Source organism: Pieris napi, chromosome 21 (assembly GCF_905475465.1).
Source record: "Pieris napi chromosome 21, ilPieNapi1.2, whole genome shotgun sequence".
In the NCBI taxonomy this organism is placed as follows: domain Eukaryota; kingdom Metazoa; phylum Arthropoda; class Insecta; order Lepidoptera; family Pieridae; genus Pieris; species Pieris napi.
In genome coordinates this window covers 3,587,559-3,606,836 of record NC_062254.1, presented here as the reverse complement: position 1 = coordinate 3,606,836, position 19,278 = coordinate 3,587,559, and the positions used below count along the sequence as shown (strand labels likewise).

Sequence of the window (19,278 nt, the reverse complement as noted above, 5' to 3'; positions counted from 1 at the left end):
AGCCTAACGTTAACAAACATAACAAGTAAGCTGATAAACTACTTTTATATGCATTTGTCGCGTTCCTAAACAAGACTGCTATGGTTACATTAATACAAACCACAGCGGTTTTCTAATGTAACATTGTAATTTTATTTAATGATCTGTGCAATAAATAAATAAAAAATGCAATCATGCATTTTATGAATAGAAAAATAAAACAGCAATTTAATTACAATATTTATTATTAGTATTTTCTTATAATTAGATGTAGCTTAACTTAAAATTAGAATAATCCAGTTATTTTCCTTTCTTATTCTTCTTCCTGTTATTTACTGATATCTGATGCTAAGAAAACATATTTTCAACAAATTATGTAACGCAATACTTTTTTTCATTCAAACGATTTCTTACTTAATAACTTAATTACTGTTGGTTAGATTTTAATGACCCTATTATAAAACGTGACGTTTTTACGGTATTTGTTACCACTGAAAATATTGTTAAAAGGTCAAACTCCGGTAGTCAGAAACGCTTCATTTCAAACTTTGTGAAGTTTCTGGTTTCTGTAGTTTTTGGTATTTGTGTTATCTGTTAAACACTACATCATTAATTATAATCTGTATTTTAATTTATATTCGTGTTTGCCGGTTTTAAAATTCAATCCATGTCTTTTTCTATAACTAGATCGGCCCAAGTTTGACTTGGAGCATTAAAATTTGACATAATTTAGAAGGGAGACTACTATATCTACATATTATATGGAAATAACATCGTAGTAACACAGTACTTAATTTATTATATGTCTGTAACAATTAATTTATCATTTAAATGTATAAGAAAGGATACGAAAGTCTACGTGAGGTTGTTCCAGAAATCCAAAAGCTCGGGCTGCCAATTTCAAGTCCAATTTCTTAATATTAAAAACTGTATTTAGTGAATGTTTATTGTAACATCTGAGGGACGATAAGTACGCCTTTCGAGCCAAGGTTTTCATAACTCCATTCTTTTGTATGAGATCTTCCAACTAAATAAAATATTAGTTGTTTGTAAAGTAGGTTTACGATCGAGATGTTTACGTGATAACGTCTTATTGGTGATATAAGTTTTTGGGAAGTAAGGAATTAATGAAGATAACAATTTTTTCAAATTTTAAATTACATCTATCGTTTTATTCACACTTTTGATGATAAATTTCGGGTGTAAAATGACAAGTTTACTTATTCGACTATGATATACATTTTTCTTCATACATTCACGGAATGACTGGCAGCGCTCGAGATGAGACGGGAGATCGGTCCGTCTCTCTCTCGTTATACCTGCGATCGCGCTCGTGAGGTTTTGGTGTGACACAAGTTTCTAAACATGTCACCCGACTAAAACGATTTTAAAGACGTTATCACGTCAAAAAAATATGTTTTTTCAAATTTTTAATAATTTATTTGTGAGTATTCGCCGACTTGCACTTTATATACAGGGTGGCCAAAAAGTCGTGGATCAAACGCAAAAAAGGGAAAGACGAAGTCATCAGCTGCACAAAATTGTTCTACGGGAGGTCTCTAAGCTCAACTCCTGCAGAGTTATAATTTATTTTGCGTTTTTATAAAAAATTCACTTTTTTTACTAATTCTTATTAAAAGTCGAAAATATCTACACCTGTATATTTTTCATAATATCCACTAGATTTGTACTGATGAGTTCTTGCGTTAGACATACTATTGTGTGTACTTGTTTATTGAGTGTATTAAAGATAATATTAAGTTATATGATATAATTTTTTTTCAAATCATAACTTTTTGTTTACTTCGGACCCCACTGTGAAAAAAATCACTCACCATTTTTTGAACCCCATTTTGAGGTGAATCAAATGTGTATTTATCCAAATAGATCTTTTCCTTTTCTAAATATTGAGTAAAAACTTCCTCTTCCGGTCGGAGTAGGATTACAGCATTTCCAGTGTTATTCAGACCTCTCGCTGTACGGCCTACTCTATGTATGTATTCCTAGAAAAAATAAATGTAGTTTGTAGCGTAGATTTTAGGATTTTATTGGGTACTAATTGTTATCGAAAATACACCAAAATACGCAGCGCGGGACACAAACGTTAACTGAATTACCAATCACGCGATCGACACGTAACTCTATATTATTATTCTATATATTATGTGCACATCTAAAATCTACGGCTGGTATTTTGGCTCTATATTTTTTTTTCAACAATCCGCTATATATATTTTTTAATTCTAGATCATTAACGCATCAAGCCGTATAATATGTATTATCTTTATAAATATAATTCTACTGTACTGTATGTAACTAAAATGCACATAAACGGCTGGACCGACTTGAATGAATTTTTTTGTATGGTACATATACTCTGTAGTCAGCACTTTCATACTTTGTTCAATATTCTTATCGCTTTAAACATCATGTAGGACAACGTCTGTCGGTCCGCTAGTATGTATTACCTTAACATCTGTGGGTGGGTCAAACTGAACAACCCAGTCAACTGCTGGAATATCCAATCCCCTTGCAGCTACATCAGTACATAATAAAACACCATTTTTCGCTTCGACGAAACTTTGAAATGCTTCCTTTCGTTGACATTGACTTAATTTACCCTAGAAATGCGAAACTAATGTTATTTTATCTATATATATATATATTACAAAACTACAGGTTTTGAAAATTAGGGTTATTAAATCAGAACCTGGAGGCCTCATAGCCTAGCGGTCTTATTAAGTGGCAGCTAGGTGAGGGGTACCAGGTTTGATTCCCGGTTCGAGGGAAAGTTTTAATTTAATTTAAATTTGTTCTCGGCCTTTAGGAGGGTTGTGCGGTACCGGGCGAGTGCCTAAACCGTACGTGGAGGACATGGTCGAATTTCTAAGGCAAAAAGCACGTTTAAAAAAATTATAAAAATCTTATACTTGACGCTGGCTAATGCACAAGCAGTGCCAGAGCCATAATAAAAAAAAATCAGAACCTAATTTTTTTTACCTCCAACAGCTTAATATTTACCGAAGTAAATTAGATCAAATCATAATATTTTTTTAATTATTGTCTTCTATTTTAAAATTTATAAGAAATCTGGACTTATAATAAATAGGTTATACAGAAATGAAGTCGTTTAACCCAAGTAAACATTTTAACTGAAGTAGACAATCAGTTCTTTAGATTGAGAATTCCAATTTGAAACAATTTTGTTTTGTCGAGAATCAAACCCAGTGCCATTTATTAAACACATTAAATACAACAAGGCATAACTCTTACTTACATGTATCCTTATAACGGGAGCTTTACAATACATAAAGAACTCATAATGAAAATCAACAGAATTACATGATGAAAAGAATACTAGTACTTTTAATTTCTTTGCTTTTTTCAACATTTTGTAAAGCCATGGTATTCTCTCTTCAACTGGACAAATGAAGTAACTGGAAATTAAATAATTAAATTTAAAAAAAAACAGTGGTGCTACAACCTTTTTAGGTCTGGGCCTCAGATTTTTTAATCTGTTTCATGATCATGTCTTATGGCGGTTTCCTCACGATGTTTTTTTTCACCATTCGAATGAATGTTAAATGCGCACATAAAAAGTCCATTGATGCACAGCCGGGGATTGAACCTTAGACCTCAGGGATGAGAGTCGCAAGCTGAAGCCGCTAGGCCAACACTGCTCTATAGGGAAATTAAATAGTATATAATAATTCAATATTTTCTATAATTTTATTTGTTTCAAATAAGCAAAACTATATTTTCAAGGCACTTAAGTCTTCTATTTCTTTTCTTACATGGATTAATTAAAGTATAAATGAAATAGTACCCTTGTTTGAGACCAACAACTGTAGATTGCTTTTCATCTGTGAGTGCAACTAACACTGGCTTTTCCTTTAAGGCAAGACGAGCCAAATTTTTTACTTTATCATCTATGGTAGCACTAAATAAACCAGTTTGTCTCTTTTCTGAAAATTAAATTATTTTTTTGTATGGATTTTTCAATACTTCACATTTCTTAGAAATATGTAATTTATAATAAAAGTATCTGTTTCATTGATATATAATATAATAGATATCATATAAGATTTGGTAATCTGTTTCCACAGGGTATCCCTAGCTAGTCCTATCATAGGCACCAACCTATCAAAAATATATATCTGCATAGTGTATACTTATAAAGTATGTTATACAAAGAATAAAAAATAAATGTTTTACTTCATTGATATAAACGGCAATTAAGATATGACTATGAAAAATAGCTTGTAAGTTTTATAACACATTTGGTTAGCAAGAGACTACCACTGTAAAACAATCAGATTTATAATAAGATTTAATTTAAATCTTTAGTACTCAAGTAACCTGAAATGATTATAGCTATACTTACGAGGTAATTCTTTGATTATGCCTGCAATGTGTTTTTGAAATCCTGCTTCAAGTAATTTGTCAGCTTCGTCTAATATTAGGCATTTTAAGTTATGACTATTGAATTCCTTGGTATTCTTTAAATGATCTAATATTCTTCCAGGTGTACCAACAACTATATTGACACCTGATTGACAAATATAACAGGCATATATGTATAATTATGCATTGGTAATCATGAGTGTATTAGTGCACAGTTGGAGCTCAAACATATATATATATACTCACAGCTCTTAAATAATATGATTTAAATATTAAGTAGTTATGAAAATGGATTTCATTTATAACGACAAAAAATAGATACTAACCATACCTTTTTTAAGAGCTAATAGTTCTTTTGATTTCTTAACACCTCCTACAATTAAGGCATGTGACAGATTTATGTTGTTAAGTAATTTACCAAGTATTTCAAAAGTTTGTAATGCAAGTTCTCTTGTTGGAGAAATTATGATACAGCCAGTACCTGAAACATTTAATATGAGCACATTAATATCTGTAAGTCAACAGAATAAAATAAAATATTAATTTAGACTGGAACATACATAGAACATGTATCATCTTTTATTAACATTCTCACTCATATATTTTTATAGGGGACATACTTTATTATGGAACTAGTTAAGGCTACTTGAGATTCTTACCAAGAGATTTAGTAAATTTATGCTTCAATAAACATTCAATAGCTGGAATTAGAAATGCAAGTGTTTTTCCACTGCCAGTTTTGGCAGCTGCAATAACATCTTCACCAAGTAACATGTGAGGCAAAACCTTTACTTGAATTTCTGTAGGTTTCTCAAATCCTAATATGTTTATGGATTTAAGAATTCGATTGTCAAGTTTTCCTTCCAACATAGAAAATGTAGAAGAGCTTAAAACACTGTCCATTTTAAAATATTTATTTAATTGGTATTTTCATTAGTTTAAAGGTTAATATTTAAAAAATATATATATAGAGCTATGAAACTTTTTATAGTTCTTCTACAATAATTAAATATCGTTATACATATCGTCTCCAATCATGCAGTCTCGTATTATCAGAATAATTATTGTTTTCATAACCAAACAACGTTTAATTTGTAAATATTATAAATAATTAAATTTGGTGACAAATGACAATTGACAAATTCAAAATTATGTGGGACCGGCCGACTGGGATCAATCATGATGGTGATGATGATATTAAATTATCCCTAATGGGAACAGTCAACAGTCTTGTTCTTGGGAAGTTGGGATCAATCATCATTGGATGACAGTTGTGAGCTGATAGGCGATAGCATAGAGCTAAGAGCACATAGCTGATAGCTATATGAGATCAAAGAGCAGAAATTAAAGTGGTTTGAGATCGAGACGCAATGTTGGAGTTAAGGGTTACGATAGACTAGATTTAGGAACTTGTACTCAATATTAAGCTGTAAAAGTTCCTGAAATATAGTTAAAACATTTTTTTATAATATTCTGTAGCAATTAATTATTATTACAAAGTATATTTTTGAATACAGTACCTACCTAAAAAACAATAACTTTTGGAGTATTGAGTGTTGAGTTTTCATTATAATATCGTTTGGTATGGGTAAATCTTATAATAGTATATTGTTACATAACTTAAACTGACTTAAAAATTATAATTTTAAATTTGCAACTACAGAATACCTTCACAACTCATCATTTCATTAATTTTAATATTCTCATGACTGTTTTGAAAGTGCGCTAACTTCTACCTCTCAGTGTCTACGGTCTCTTAAATCAATCCAGATTAAATAGGCTGTGTGTTAAATTTACTTATATTTTTTCAATAACGACGCAGCTAACACGTTACCTTACCAATAATGTTTTCTTTAAAACTTGCTTTTTAAATAAAATATTAGAATTTAAATCCTATACCTGGGGTTTGGAAGTAGATATATACTGCAGTTCAGTGGCAACTGGCAAGTAATGTTATTGAAACATTTGTCAAAACGTCATTCGCCAAGAGTCAGCCGCTGTTCGTCGGCACTTAGCTGTCATTTAACATTTTTATTAGAATCTACCGTTCTCATTTCGTTCTACAAAACATAGTTATTTAGCTGTAATATTAAGTGGGCGATCGGTGAATATTTAAAAATTAATCATGATTTATTCTAATTGGCTAAGTAAGCTGCAGTCATTTGTTTTAGTTACCTCTTCACTTGTAATTTTCGTTCTCTCGGACGTGCCGCGGCCTCGCGGCGTTTCTTTATCGAAAGCATCACTTTATTCACCTTCAAAGGATTTTACATGTTTTGATGGTACAAATACGATTCCATTTAGCTACGTTAATGATGATTATTGCGATTGCTTCGATGGAAGTGATGAACCCGGTACATCGGCGTGTCTTAATAGTGTTTTTCACTGCACAAACGCAGGACATCGACCGCAAAATATTCCAAGTTCACGAGTAAATGATGGAATTTGTGACTGTTGTGATGGAACTGATGAGTATGCTGCACCCAACACGTGTTCTAACACTTGCGACGAGCTCGGGCGCGAAGCCAGGGCTCAAGCTCAACAATTGGCTGAACTGCATAAAGCGGGTAACTCTCTTAGACTAGAACTAATCGAAAAAGGTAATATAAAACGCAGTGAAATGGGAGAACAGTTATCTCAATTAGAAAAAGATAAAATAGAAGCTTTGAAAATTAAGGAAGAGAAAGAAGCCTTAAAAAGTGACATAGAGGCAAAGGAAAATGAAGCACTTAAAGTGTACAGAGAAGCTGAGGAAAAAGAAAAGGAAAGAAAAGCTGAGTTAGAAAAAGAAGAGCTTCTTAAAGAAGCAACAGAGCAATTCAATAAGTATGATTCTGATAAAGATGGCCTTCTCAGTGTTAATGAAATAAGAGTTGTTAATGTATTTGATAAAAATAAGGATGGGGAAGTGGATCAAGAAGAGATTCAGTACTTCTTTGGAGACAATGAAAATGTTGATAAAGATACATTTGTGTCATCTGTATGGTCTTTATTGAAACCATTGTTAATGATGGAAGAGGGTATGTTCCGTCCAGAACAAGATGATCAAGAGGAGCATGATGAGGAGCTTCCTCATGAAGAAGAACAACACGAACAAGATCAAGAAGGTGAAGAAGAGACTGAAGACAATGAACAGCATGACCTTAACATTGATGATCAAATTAATGATCAAGCAAAGACTTATGATGATGAAACGAAGAGATTAATGGATGAAGCATCAGAAGCTCGTAGACTATACAATGATGCTGAGCGTGCTGTTAGAGAGATTGAATCCAATATAAGAACAATCCAACAAAACTTAGAGAAGGATTATGGTTTAAACCAGGAATATGCAACAATGGATGGAGAATGTCTAGAACACGAAGACAAAGAGTATGTATACAGGCTTTGTTTGTTTGATAGAGTTACACAAAAGTCAAGAAATGGTGGTGGGGAAGTTGGATTAGGGAACTGGGGAGAATGGGGAGGAGATGGTGACAACAAATATTCCATTATGAAATATACCAATGGAGTAACATGCTGGAATGGACCAGCCCGAACGACCACTGTCCATATCACCTGTGGCTTAGAAACAAAATTAACATCTGTAACTGAGCCTTATCGCTGTGAATATAAAATAGACTTGACTTCCCCAGCTGCATGTGATGATTCACACTTCATACAGCAACAACAAAAGAAGGAATCGCATGACGAGTTGTAAAATTCTTTCCTAGTTGATATATTTCAGGGTGATATCATGTTAATTTAAGATCAATCGTTCTTGTTTTCTTGTTTCCAATAAGGCAAAGTGATACATGCAGCCCAGTTGCATTTTGTTTATATATTCCAGTTATTTATTGCTACAGATAATGTTTTTATGAGATTTCTGAGACCTATTTGATTTATAGGCTATCTCTTGTTTTTCATAATTTACAAACAGCTTATTTTTAACATTTCATGATAAAATAAAATTTCACTATTATAAGTTATGCATTTCATTTTCAAGTATACTTTTTTATTATTATTATAATATATCAAGACTGAGTTACTAACATTTTTGGTGATAAAATATGAAGAAGGCTAGCAAGAAAATATGTATCTATAGTATTTATATATTGCTTAAACTTTATATATAAGTTTGAAGTCAGAAATATATTGTAACAACAATGTCTAATGCTGCCAATATTCTATTTTTCACATTCCTTGATATAAGGCTGTATTAGGCAATTTAGTTGTAGAAAATTTAATAAAGTGAACAAAAGCTGTAAATTTAGTGATCAATAAAATAATTTTAAATTATATTTTTATTATTTCGTACCTATTATCCAACTATGCACCGAAAGCACTTGTAATAATCTAGTTATATATCTGAATAATACAAGTGAAATACTAGTTATTAAAGGACAAATATGAAATTAAGAAACAAAATTCAGATGTTTATTAACATAATATATTAATCTTAAAGGAGTCCTTGACGTTTCAAATCCTCATAGGTTTTGCGATTAACGACATTTCCTTGAGAATCCTCAAATTCTTCGTCGTTTTCAGCAACAAACCTCTCACCTTCCTTTTGATTTTTAATTTTCTCCCACACTAAAACAGATTATACTATAGTTATAGCAAATAATGAACAAATTATACTATTATTATAATATTGTGTTTCACGATGCAATAAAAGAGACAGTAACATAATTTGAAACAACCAATCGTAGCCGCGCGTCAAGTCTGAAACTATTTCATTCCTTTTGTGGCTTAGTTATGAATGTAAACCACAGATTCAGAGACAGCGCTAAGGGTGACTTCTGTACGACAAGAATGTATTCTTTCTTTTCTTTTCTTTTAAAAGACAATTCACACCAATTGACCAAGTCCCATGCTAAGCTGGTGAAGCTTGTGTTATGGGTACTAGGCAACGGATATACATACATATTATAGATATTTAAACACCCAAGACCTAAGAACAACACCAAATGCTCATCACATCGATGTTCGCCTCAGCTGGGGATCGAACCCGGGACCCATGGATTCGCAATCAGGGGTACTAACCACTAGACCAATGAGTCGACCAATGAGTGAATATATATATAATAATAGATATATATAATGAATGATTTTGAAATAAGTTTCTATTAAGTATACATACAAGCAAGGGCATCTTCAATTTGGGTGACATTAGCAAAATGAGCTGTATTGGGTATTCCAAGGCATCTCATTCCGTGAGCGTGTCTCCATTCCGCGAAATGGCGTTGGAATGCCTTCGGCCCTTTGTACGTGTAGTTTCCACATATCTCGCACGAGTAGCTGATGTTCAATCCATGAAGTTTGTATAACCAGTATGGGATAGGCTGAAAAAAAGGGAAAATAAAATCGAAACTACAAATATGCAAGATTTTAAGAAATTTTTAAGTAATATGCATTGATATACAAAAAACCCAAGATGCACACTCAACGTCAAAAAAACGTCCTCAAAAAATGAGCGCAACATTCTAAATTGTGCGCTCATTTCAAATAGTCTCGCGTCTAATAAGTGGAGTCGATGTTATTTATTTGTGTTTTTTTTTATAAATAAATTTATGTACTTTTGAACTTTTTTGTGTGTAGTTTTTGACAAATATATTTACGCTATATAAAGTGTAGGTTTTTTTTAATTTAAAGAAAAAACTTTTTAACCGGATTAAAGTTATGTATTATTATAAATTTACAACTATTTAACATGCAACACCTTTAGTCTTCAGTCACCGTGACCACGCACGCTGTAAAGCACCCGAAAAGTCGGATAAATTTAAAATTATGTTAAATAGTTGTAAATAAAAAAGTCATGTTCGACTCCACTAAATACCTTGTCCTACCGACCACGGTCGGTCGTAAAATTTTATTGCTTTAAGTACGTATACACTGCGTTGTAATAACAACTTTAAGCAATTCGCGTAAGGTTGATTTTGCAATAATATATGCTTGTAACATATACTGTTATAGAAAGGGACAGAAATAGTGTTTCAAGACACTTTCAAGCGTTACTTTTATTCGAGACTGTGCATCTTTGGTTTTTTGTATATCAATGGTAATATGTAAATACAGGCAATTATATCCTAGGCTGATTCGGTTAGAACGCGGATTTTAAGTAGTGCAGACAATTCTCTATTGCATAACTTTAAGATCTCAGAAGACGGCTTAACGGGCTCATCCGATGAAAAAAAAATTGTTTAAAATATGACTAACTTAATATGTATATATAAATTACGTGTCACATTCTTTGTCCGCTATGGACTCCTAAACTACTTAACCGATTTCAATCAAATTTGCATACCGTGTGCAGTTTGAACTTAAAAGATAGGATAGCTTACATCTTAATTTATACTCGCAATATTATTTTATTGCAAATTATTTGTTTATTTTTTGACAGTCACACTTCTAACAGATGGCGCTGTGTTGAAAGTACCAACGTTTCACATAAGCTACAATTTTATGACATAACCAAAAAAGCATGGTCCCCATGACTGGTGTTCTCCTACCATTTCCCTTGAATAGTTTACTACTAATATGTAACATAACAAAAACTTAAGCCACAGCAAAGCTTGGCCGAGTCTGCTAGTATACATATATAGATTAAAATTTATTTTTAAATATTATCGTTAGTACTCGATTGATCAATATACAATAATTGCTTCATTCATGAAACTTGTAAGTTGCCTTGGTGATTACAAAGTATAAATAGTACTAGAATGTAATTAATTTTACGATATAATAGGCCTCATTGACCTTATGGTCTTATAGGTCCGTGACTAGTTCAAGTGATTGGTTCATTCAAATTTGTCCGAGATGATACCTACTCATATTCTACTTAGTCTGGCCATAAATACTGTCACAATTAAAAATAAACAAAATATTACATTTGAATTTGGAATCTGTCATTTTTATATGAATGTTAATTGGGTTTTCTCATTTTGGCGCCAATTTTACAATATTTTGCGATATTAAAATGGAGTGAGGTGATAAAGAGAACAGAATCGCTGTGATTGCATTACACAAAGTAGGTATGGAGCCAAATGCAATTGTTAAAACTCTCCCTACGCTTGGTATAAGTAAAATATGTCAGTAGGTACATGGCTATTAATAGATACAGTGAGACCTCCTCTGTTTGTGACAGAAAAAATTCTGCCCGTCCACGTAGTGTTCGTACGGAAAAGGTGGCCAAAGCAGGAAGGGAAAGAATTCGAAGAAATCCTGACCGAAATCAAAAGATGTTATCTCTAATTTTTTTTCTTTGTTTCAGTATTTATGGCAAAACTAAAACAAATGAATATCATTTTCTGGGAATTAACAACTTCATCTCATCAAATCATTTTCAGGTTTAAAAGGCTCGAGTAATCATGACGCACGACATACATTGAATTTTGAAACACTTAGATTTATTCAAGTTGGTTAAATAAACCAGAAATGAGACTTCGTTTAAAAAAATACGAGAAGCAAGCCTAAACAGATTTTACTTTCAAAATGGGTTTCCGTTCTAGGACTCCGGTTGTTTTAAGTGCTAAATCTCGACTCTGATTCTATCCTAAGTCAGTCAAGACGGATTATCTAATTAGACGCTATAAATTAATATGGTCGGGTGAGGGAATTCACTTGGAACAATAACAACTCATTATATCAGTTAAAATGCATAAAAGATAATTATAATAATTACGATCCATTAATGAGATTCTATGGGTTATCAAGACGTAAATTCTTCAACTACGCATGAGGTAAAAGTTAAAATAAATGCGCATTTCCACCAAGATAAATAAAATAGACACAGAAATCCATATTTATCGCATAGTCAATGGTATAATCTTAATATATATAAATTACGTGTCACGTTGTTTGTCCGCTATGGACTCCCTAAACTACCGAACCGATATCAATCAAATTTTCACACCGTGTGCAGTTTGATCTAACTTAAAAGACAGGATAGCTTACATCTCAATTTATAGTTTAATGGTTGCAGCTCCTTACAAACGTTGTGTAAAAAAAAAACATGGCGATTAAAAAGAGTGGCGGAGAGTTTATTGCCAGTTCTTCTCTTCCGTTCTACGCCCTTGATTTGAGAACTGGCACTAAATGTAAAATTAGAAGCATTAATATGTATTTCTTTACTGACACGTCATAAGTGTACAATGTGTTACCTACATGATTAAATGATTTTTGATTGATTGATTATACCCACAATATTATTTTATTGCAAAATATTTGTTTATTATTGGATAGCCACAATTCAAACAGATGGCGCTGTGTTGAAAGTGACTGATGTTCTCCTACCGTTTCCCTTGAATAGTTTACTACTATGTAATATAACAAAAACCTTAGCCACAGCAACGCTTGGCCGTTCTGCTAGTAGAATTATATATACATATTTCGTTTACACGTTTCTGTGTATATTTTATTTTATTAGGGACCTAAATCCTTGGTTAATAAACCAACGGGACGATTTAACGGTCCCATTTAATACAGAAAAACGTATTTTAAACATTTTAAACGTTCAGAGGGCGAGAACATACTTTTTTATATAGAAGATAGTCATATAGAAATAATCCAATTGAATATATCTTAGTCAAAATTATTTAGTAACATATCTTGAAATAATATTAAGATTGATAACTAGTTATATTTTAAATAGCTGAGAATGTGTAGCCATAAATATCATTACAAGCAGGAAATCGCATTCAATAATTAACGCTTAATATTTGGACATAGAAAATTTAAAAAAATATTTCTACATGTAGCAATTACTAGTTATTTTGTTGTATATATAGATTCATGCTTAATGTAACGAAAATCGTGGTATTACTTAATCTTTTACATGTAACGTATGTGAAACAACTCCATGTATTAACGTTGCCATGACAACCGCTAATAGTGTTAATGGATTTGAAATTATCACTTTAGTATCTGTGCATAGATGTAATTGAAAAGAGGTGAACAGTTTTAAATATTACTAGCAGGCCAAGCGTTGCTGTGGCTAAGGTTTTTGTTATATTACATAGTAGTAAACTATTCAAGGGAAACGGTAGGAGAACTTATGTCAAAGGATGTTAATTTTAACACAGCGCCATCTGTTACAATTGTATCAAATAATAAACAAATATTGCGGGTATAAATTGAGATGTAAGCTATCCTATCTTTTAAGTTAGATCAAACTACACACGGTGTGCAAATTTGATTGATATCGGTTCGGTAGTTTAGGAGGCCATAGTGGACAAACAACGTGACACGTAATTTATATATATTAAGATATAGCCTTTTCTAGGTACTTCTACGCGCAAAGAATATAATATACAAGGTATTGTTTTGATTTTAATATCAATGTTTATGGAAGTTCCGGTATCTATATTGCGCAGCCCAGGCCTTATATTGAGTCAAATTGACGTAATCGTTACTAGTTTTGTTGTCAATTTTTTTTAAATATTCCAGAAATATTTATTATACGAAGGTTTTTATGTAAGCAAAAACAATTGATTCAAATCAGAACAAACGTCAATAAAGTAAATCTATTTGTGCTTTAGTCTGTGAATTGTCAACTATCTGTCAAATATTTAAGTTACCACAAGGAATTTCTCCGAGTGACCTGCATTTTGCCGATATTTAACTAAACACATTTTAAATTTTACATACCTTGCCATCCCATCCTAACGGCAGATTCTTGGGGTTGTATGGAACCTCATCATCATCAGAGTCGATGTCAGCGACGACAGATGTGTCACTGTCATCGTCACTTTCATCCCGCCTTTCGCCGGCAGCGCGCGCTGCTCTACGCGTCACATTCTCTATGGTCGCGGCGCGCGTACTGCTAACTATAGTAGCGAACCTGGAATATGTATTAGGGACATTTTTATTATTTAAAAGAATATTTATTACGTTGTTAATCTACTAACTCTAAACTGGTTAACATTTTTTAAATATTTAAACCTCACTGTAATTAATAAACGGTGTATTGTGATTATTTTTGAAGTGAAACTTCTTTAGGCGCATGAGGGTATATTATTACGATAACGTCACGAAGGTGTGCAGCGTTTTTGTCGAAGAAAAGGGAGAGAGCGATTGTGACCGATGAGAGAGAGGGAGAAGAGCAAATCCCCTTATGAAATAGTTTTTTTCAAAATTAAAAGTTATTTCTTAAAGAGAATTTATGGAATATTAGTATTTTATATTTTATGCAAAATAATTTATTGAAACCTCAAATGCCGAATTGTAATTTAAATTTATAATTTGTATTATTTTCGACACTTAATATTTTAATGACAATTAAATTCCTAACATATCTTCCTTTTTCCCTCCCAAGTCTCGGAAATCTAAAGTTTTAGTTTTTTATAAATATGAACAAGACTTAAAAATTAGTTCGCCAAAGAAGCTTCACTTCTGACATGTGTACTTTGCACGCACACACTTGTTTTTATTTTGTTCTGGGATGCATAAATCAATATATCTATAACATTTGGTGCCTTCAAAAAGCATTCCAACATGCAAAGAATAAAAACATGCGTATGCGAACAAATTAACTATGTATTACTTTTACAATTTGTCAAACACAAATAATGTTTAAGTGTTGGTATAACAAAAAAAAAAAATTGTGTGCAAAAGATATAACAGCAGAATATTATTTTAATCACTGAATAAAATATTATATTTGCTTTTTGGTCAGACACGTGAAAATATATCCAAAATAGTTTCCTTAAGAATGAAATTGTTCTAAATAAGATAGAAAAGGCAAACAATTTAAAAGTACCCTCATTTTTTAATTTGCAAAGAAAATACCTGTACGCTTGAGCTTCAATAGCCGCGATATCCTTGTGTCTTTGGTGAGCTGATGCTTTTGCCTTGTTACCTCCCTTTTTGGCGACTAGGGATTTATCCAAGGCCGTCTGACCCTTCGTACTAAATAACCTAGGAAGTTTAGATGTTTATTAACTGATGTTACTTTTAACTGAAGAAAGAAGAATTTTCAAAGAAGAAAGAGGAATTTTCAAACATTGCAAAATATTGCCTATATCAGAAAAAGTTAATAAATGTCTTCTTGTCGAGCACTTTTTTCGAGATGACATAAAAAAAAGAGTGGAGCATGACGTACAGACCCGAGCGGTAACGCAAGTTCGGCTCTGTACATCGAGAGCAAACAACGTATATGGCGAGAGAACGTTGAGGTAATTGTTACCGCGGCTAATAAATGGTCTACCAAATAACATAATAGATTGCCTAACGCCAACCAACATAAACAGCAAATTAAAAAACTACTTTTATATGCATTTGTCGCGCTCCTAAACAAGACTGCTATGGTTACATTAATACAAATCACAGCGGTTTTCAAATGTAACTTATTATTATTGTATTATATTTTTTTTGTAAAATAAAGAAAAAAAAAAAAAACTATGTAGTATTAATTTTAAAAAATATGACTTATTAAGTAAATGAATGACGATCTGTTTTGTGATGGAATTATGCGATGCAATTAGATGTTAAAAGTGTATTATAACTATGGAGACTACTTTTGAGAACTGTCTTTGGTTATTTGCCTACCATACCTATCACCGAAAGAGAATTTATGAACTAAGTTTTACACGGAAAAGAATTGTCAGTAACCATCAATATCTATCGATACAAACATGAACTTATTTTTAGACTGTAACACCGAACATAAATAAATAAAACTTCAACAAAATTAAGATTGCAAAATTATTTAACATAATTTCTTTCATTGATCAAAATTTTTACCATTATTTTTATTTTTAACAATGATAAAATTAACACTGTTTTGAGCTTATTAATGAAAAATGATTTTTTATTTAAAGATAAACTTCATACCTCTGTGCTCTCTCTTCCAATGTACCACCACACTTAAGCCCCAAAGCCATGAGAGCTGATTTCAATCTATCCAAGCCCAAAGACGCCAATTCCTCCCACGAGGAGAACGCGGACAAGTCCAAGTGAGCGCCTACGTTGGTTAACGCACCGCCCGTTTCTTTCTGATAACGAATAATAATGTTTTAAATACTTCTATATATATTTTTTTTAATGGCTCTGGCACGATTTGTGCACTAGCCAGCGTCAAGTATAGGATTTTTTATAATTCGTGCTTGTCTTTACAAATTCGACCGTGTCCTCCATGTACGGTTTAGGCACTCGCCCGGTAACGCACAACCCTCCCAAAGGCCGAGAACAAATTTAAATTAAAGTTTACGGGAATCGAACCCGGTACCCCTCACCTAGCTGCCGCTTAATAAGACCGCTAGGCTATGAGGCCCCCAAAATACTTCTATTATTACATTTATATATATTTTTCTTTATAAATTTACGTCAGATAGTAAACCTCCTTTGGGATTTTTGAAGTTTAATAGACAAGCAGTAAGCATTCTAAATTTGAAATAAAGACAAATTAATTCAAATGTTAAAAGGAGTCACTTTGATACCGAATAATGCAAACATGTATTTCTATGAAAATTTTTGTTTAGTTATTAACATCTTCTTGTTTCTCTCTTCTGTTATTTTGAATACTCACTGGCCATCCAGGAAATGTTCCAGCCTCCCATTGCTTCACGAATTCCTGGTGAGCTAACGCCATTTCTTGTGCTTGATCCAATAAAGGTTTCACACGGCTGACAAAATCCTTCAAATATGTCAAAAGTGCACGAATATAGTTTCTATAATCGCTATTCTTACGCTCCCTTGGTATATCAAACAGATGATCGAAAATACTTAAGTATGTTATGTAGTCCACTTTCTGAAATTAAATATAATTTACAACATAATATTAAAAATTAAATAAACCATTATAACTTTTCATACAAGGTAGTGAAGGACTAAAAAACTTACTTGAAACCCTGGAGAAGAGTTTCTAATATGTATTAAAATTGCCTACTGATTTGGGCAAAGAAAAAATATTGAAGCAATGAGTATATATGAGCGCAACATGAAGTAATTAATATGAGCTCATTGCTCATTGTAATGCCAAATTTACACTTTATAAAATTCTACAAAGTAGTTCTTCAGATAAACTAAAACTTAAACTTCAGATATGAAGCTGTTTATTAAAGTGTTGATTAAACATACCTCAATTCCTTTCAGATTGATATATTTATCATAACATTCATGTAGATCCAAATATTTTCCATAACCTTCTTCATCAGTGAATTCCACAGGTGCTATAAAAATATATACAGAACATGAATTTATCTATCTAAAAAAATAATTATCTATAAAAAATCTGCCACACTTCTTGTTCATATTCTAAGTTTTAATATGAGATATGAGTCAAGATTATTCTAAGATGCAATTTGATTATAATGTAAGTTAAAGTATATTTAATATTTTTTTAATAAAATGACCAGATGTTATCACGATGTATACATCTTAATAATAGTATGAATGGTAAAGTATATATATATTTAATTTGTTTTTGCCACACAGCATGTAATGCAGTCAATTTATTCTTTAAATATAAAACAAAGTCATGTTAGTGGAAGATCAAATCTCAATTTAAACTAGTTTTAGCAGATGAACACACTATATATTTATGAATAAACTAGCTACTTGAGTAGAAATATGATATCAAATGACAGCAAATATTTTTAATAATGCTTATAGTACTTTCCTACTAGCTTGGATTGCTAAATTAAATGATATTTATTTTATTTTTTTATTGTATTACATATAATAATTACTGGTACTGGCTCATGGGCTCCTTATAATGTCTCAAGAATATACAACACCCTAACTTATTGAGGCTCATATTATAAAAAGTATAAGCCAAATCATTTCATACTTGTAAAATCCTCAGCAGGGTTCTCTCTCAACTTGCCAAGCTCTTCAAACTCAACCGACATTGGTACACAAATCTGAAATTTTAGAATAAGTCTGTTTTCTGTCTTAAAGCAAAAATAATTAAATATTATTTTTGCTTTAAGACAGATGTAAATCTAATATGTCTTCCAACAAATGTGACCCAATGAAGCAATGTCATTTTACCTACATTAGCTTTAACTACTATGAAAATAAAGTAAACAATTTAATTTGTTGAACATCATTGCAAACCCTTGGTATCACTTAAAATAAAAAACGATTACTTGAGTTACTTAATAATTTATAGGTTGATATTGGATATTGTTCTAGTATATATTTCACTTAAGTACAATTGATGGAATGAAAGTGATGTTTACCTCATTAGGATGTTTTCTATGAAATTCTTTAATTTGTTTAAGTCTTGAATAAAATTCTGAGAACTCATTTGGACCAGACAAAGCAGCAATTTCTTCTTTTCTTAACCCATCTTTGTCCTCATATAGATCTTTAAGCCTTATAGTTGACTCAATATATCTCTGTAATTGTATGTATAATTATGGATTTAATATTGTGAAATTTGGTTTGGATAAGTGTGCACTTAAATTGTTAATGTAGTAAACAGTGCTTGATGCTTGATGATAGGATTGAATTATTATGTTAAACACAAACTATGGAAAAATACTTGCATCATGTAAATTCTTCAGTCGATGATCTGCATTGATAGTTTCTCGATGCTAAAAAATAAAGTTTATAATTTTATCTTAAATTTTAGTTCATATTTTTTATTAAATAAAAGGACATAAACAAAACACCAAATATAACTTACTCCTGTCTTTTTCTGCAAAATCTCCTTAACCATAGCATCCATAGTCCGTTCTCTTTCCTCATGATAGCTTCTTTGTTGTTCTAAAATAGTTTCCATAATAGAAAATCTATTTATTTATACCATAAAATGCAATAAACTGTTAAAATGCGGATTATATTTAGATAATATAAATAACCTAATGTGTAACTAAACTGCCTCCTCACAGAATATAATAAACAGTCGCTTAGGGCACAGACTATTCGAAGAACAAGGACAATAATTAAACAAAATTTCATAAACAGTTG

At 31.7% G+C, this 19,278-nt stretch overlaps 3 protein-coding genes across 3 annotated transcripts; 1 reads left to right on the top strand and 2 right to left on the bottom strand.

The window, feature by feature from the left end:
- Positions 1-206: 206 nt before the first annotated feature.
- Positions 207-5,813, bottom strand: LOC125060194 (ATP-dependent RNA helicase DDX18-like). The gene is made up of 9 exons (XM_047664963.1): positions 5,043-5,813; positions 4,715-4,864; positions 4,364-4,528; positions 3,806-3,944; positions 3,257-3,416; positions 2,448-2,600; positions 1,815-1,982; positions 829-1,006; positions 207-314 (listed from the first exon to the last, which is right to left on the bottom strand). Exons 1-9 carry the CDS (start codon positions 5,284-5,286, stop codon positions 280-282), a joined length of 1,392 nt encoding a protein of 463 aa, XP_047520919.1. The 5' UTR covers positions 5,287-5,813; the 3' UTR covers positions 207-279.
- A 544-nt stretch (positions 5,814-6,357) lies between these two features.
- Positions 6,358-8,661, top strand: LOC125060192 (glucosidase 2 subunit beta). Its single transcript, XM_047664960.1, has one exon. It carries the CDS (start codon positions 6,509-6,511, stop codon positions 8,081-8,083), a length of 1,575 nt encoding a protein of 524 aa, XP_047520916.1. The 5' UTR covers positions 6,358-6,508; the 3' UTR covers positions 8,084-8,661.
- A 116-nt stretch (positions 8,662-8,777) lies between these two features.
- Positions 8,778-19,217, bottom strand: LOC125060193 (splicing factor 3A subunit 3). The gene is made up of 11 exons (XM_047664962.1): positions 18,995-19,217; positions 18,855-18,902; positions 18,546-18,704; positions 18,152-18,224; positions 17,440-17,531; positions 16,889-17,110; positions 16,195-16,355; positions 15,151-15,279; positions 14,011-14,203; positions 9,506-9,707; positions 8,778-8,955 (listed from the first exon to the last, which is right to left on the bottom strand). Exons 1-11 carry the CDS (start codon positions 19,088-19,090, stop codon positions 8,822-8,824), a joined length of 1,509 nt encoding a protein of 502 aa, XP_047520918.1. The 5' UTR covers positions 19,091-19,217; the 3' UTR covers positions 8,778-8,821.
- Positions 19,218-19,278: the final 61 nt, after the last annotated feature.

Bases quoted from the DNA above. Each gene is read 5' to 3' on its own strand.
- LOC125060194 (XM_047664963.1), bottom strand. From the start codon at position 5,286: ATGGACAGTGTTTTAAGCTCTTCTACATTTTCTATGTTGGAAGGAAAA. The intron at 3,945-4,363 runs GTAAGTATAGCT...TTTAATTTTCAG, and splicing joins CATAATCAAAGAATTACCTC to AAAAGAGACAAACTGGTTTA. The intron at 2,601-3,256 runs GTAAGTAAGAGT...TCGCATTTCTAG, and splicing joins CTCCCGTTATAAGGATACAT to GGTAAATTAAGTCAATGTCA.
- LOC125060192 (XM_047664960.1), top strand. From the start codon at position 6,509: ATGATTTATTCTAATTGGCTAAGTAAGCTGCAGTCATTTGTTTTAGTT.
- LOC125060193 (XM_047664962.1), bottom strand. From the start codon at position 19,090: ATGGAAACTATTTTAGAACAACAAAGAAGCTATCATGAGGAAAGAGAA. The intron at 17,111-17,439 runs GTATGTTTAATC...ATTTAATTTCAG, and splicing joins TCAATCTGAAAGGAATTGAG to AAAGTGGACTACATAACATA. The intron at 9,708-14,010 runs GTATGTAAAATT...CCTTTTTTTCAG, and splicing joins CGTTAGGATGGGATGGCAAG to CCTATCCCATACTGGTTATA.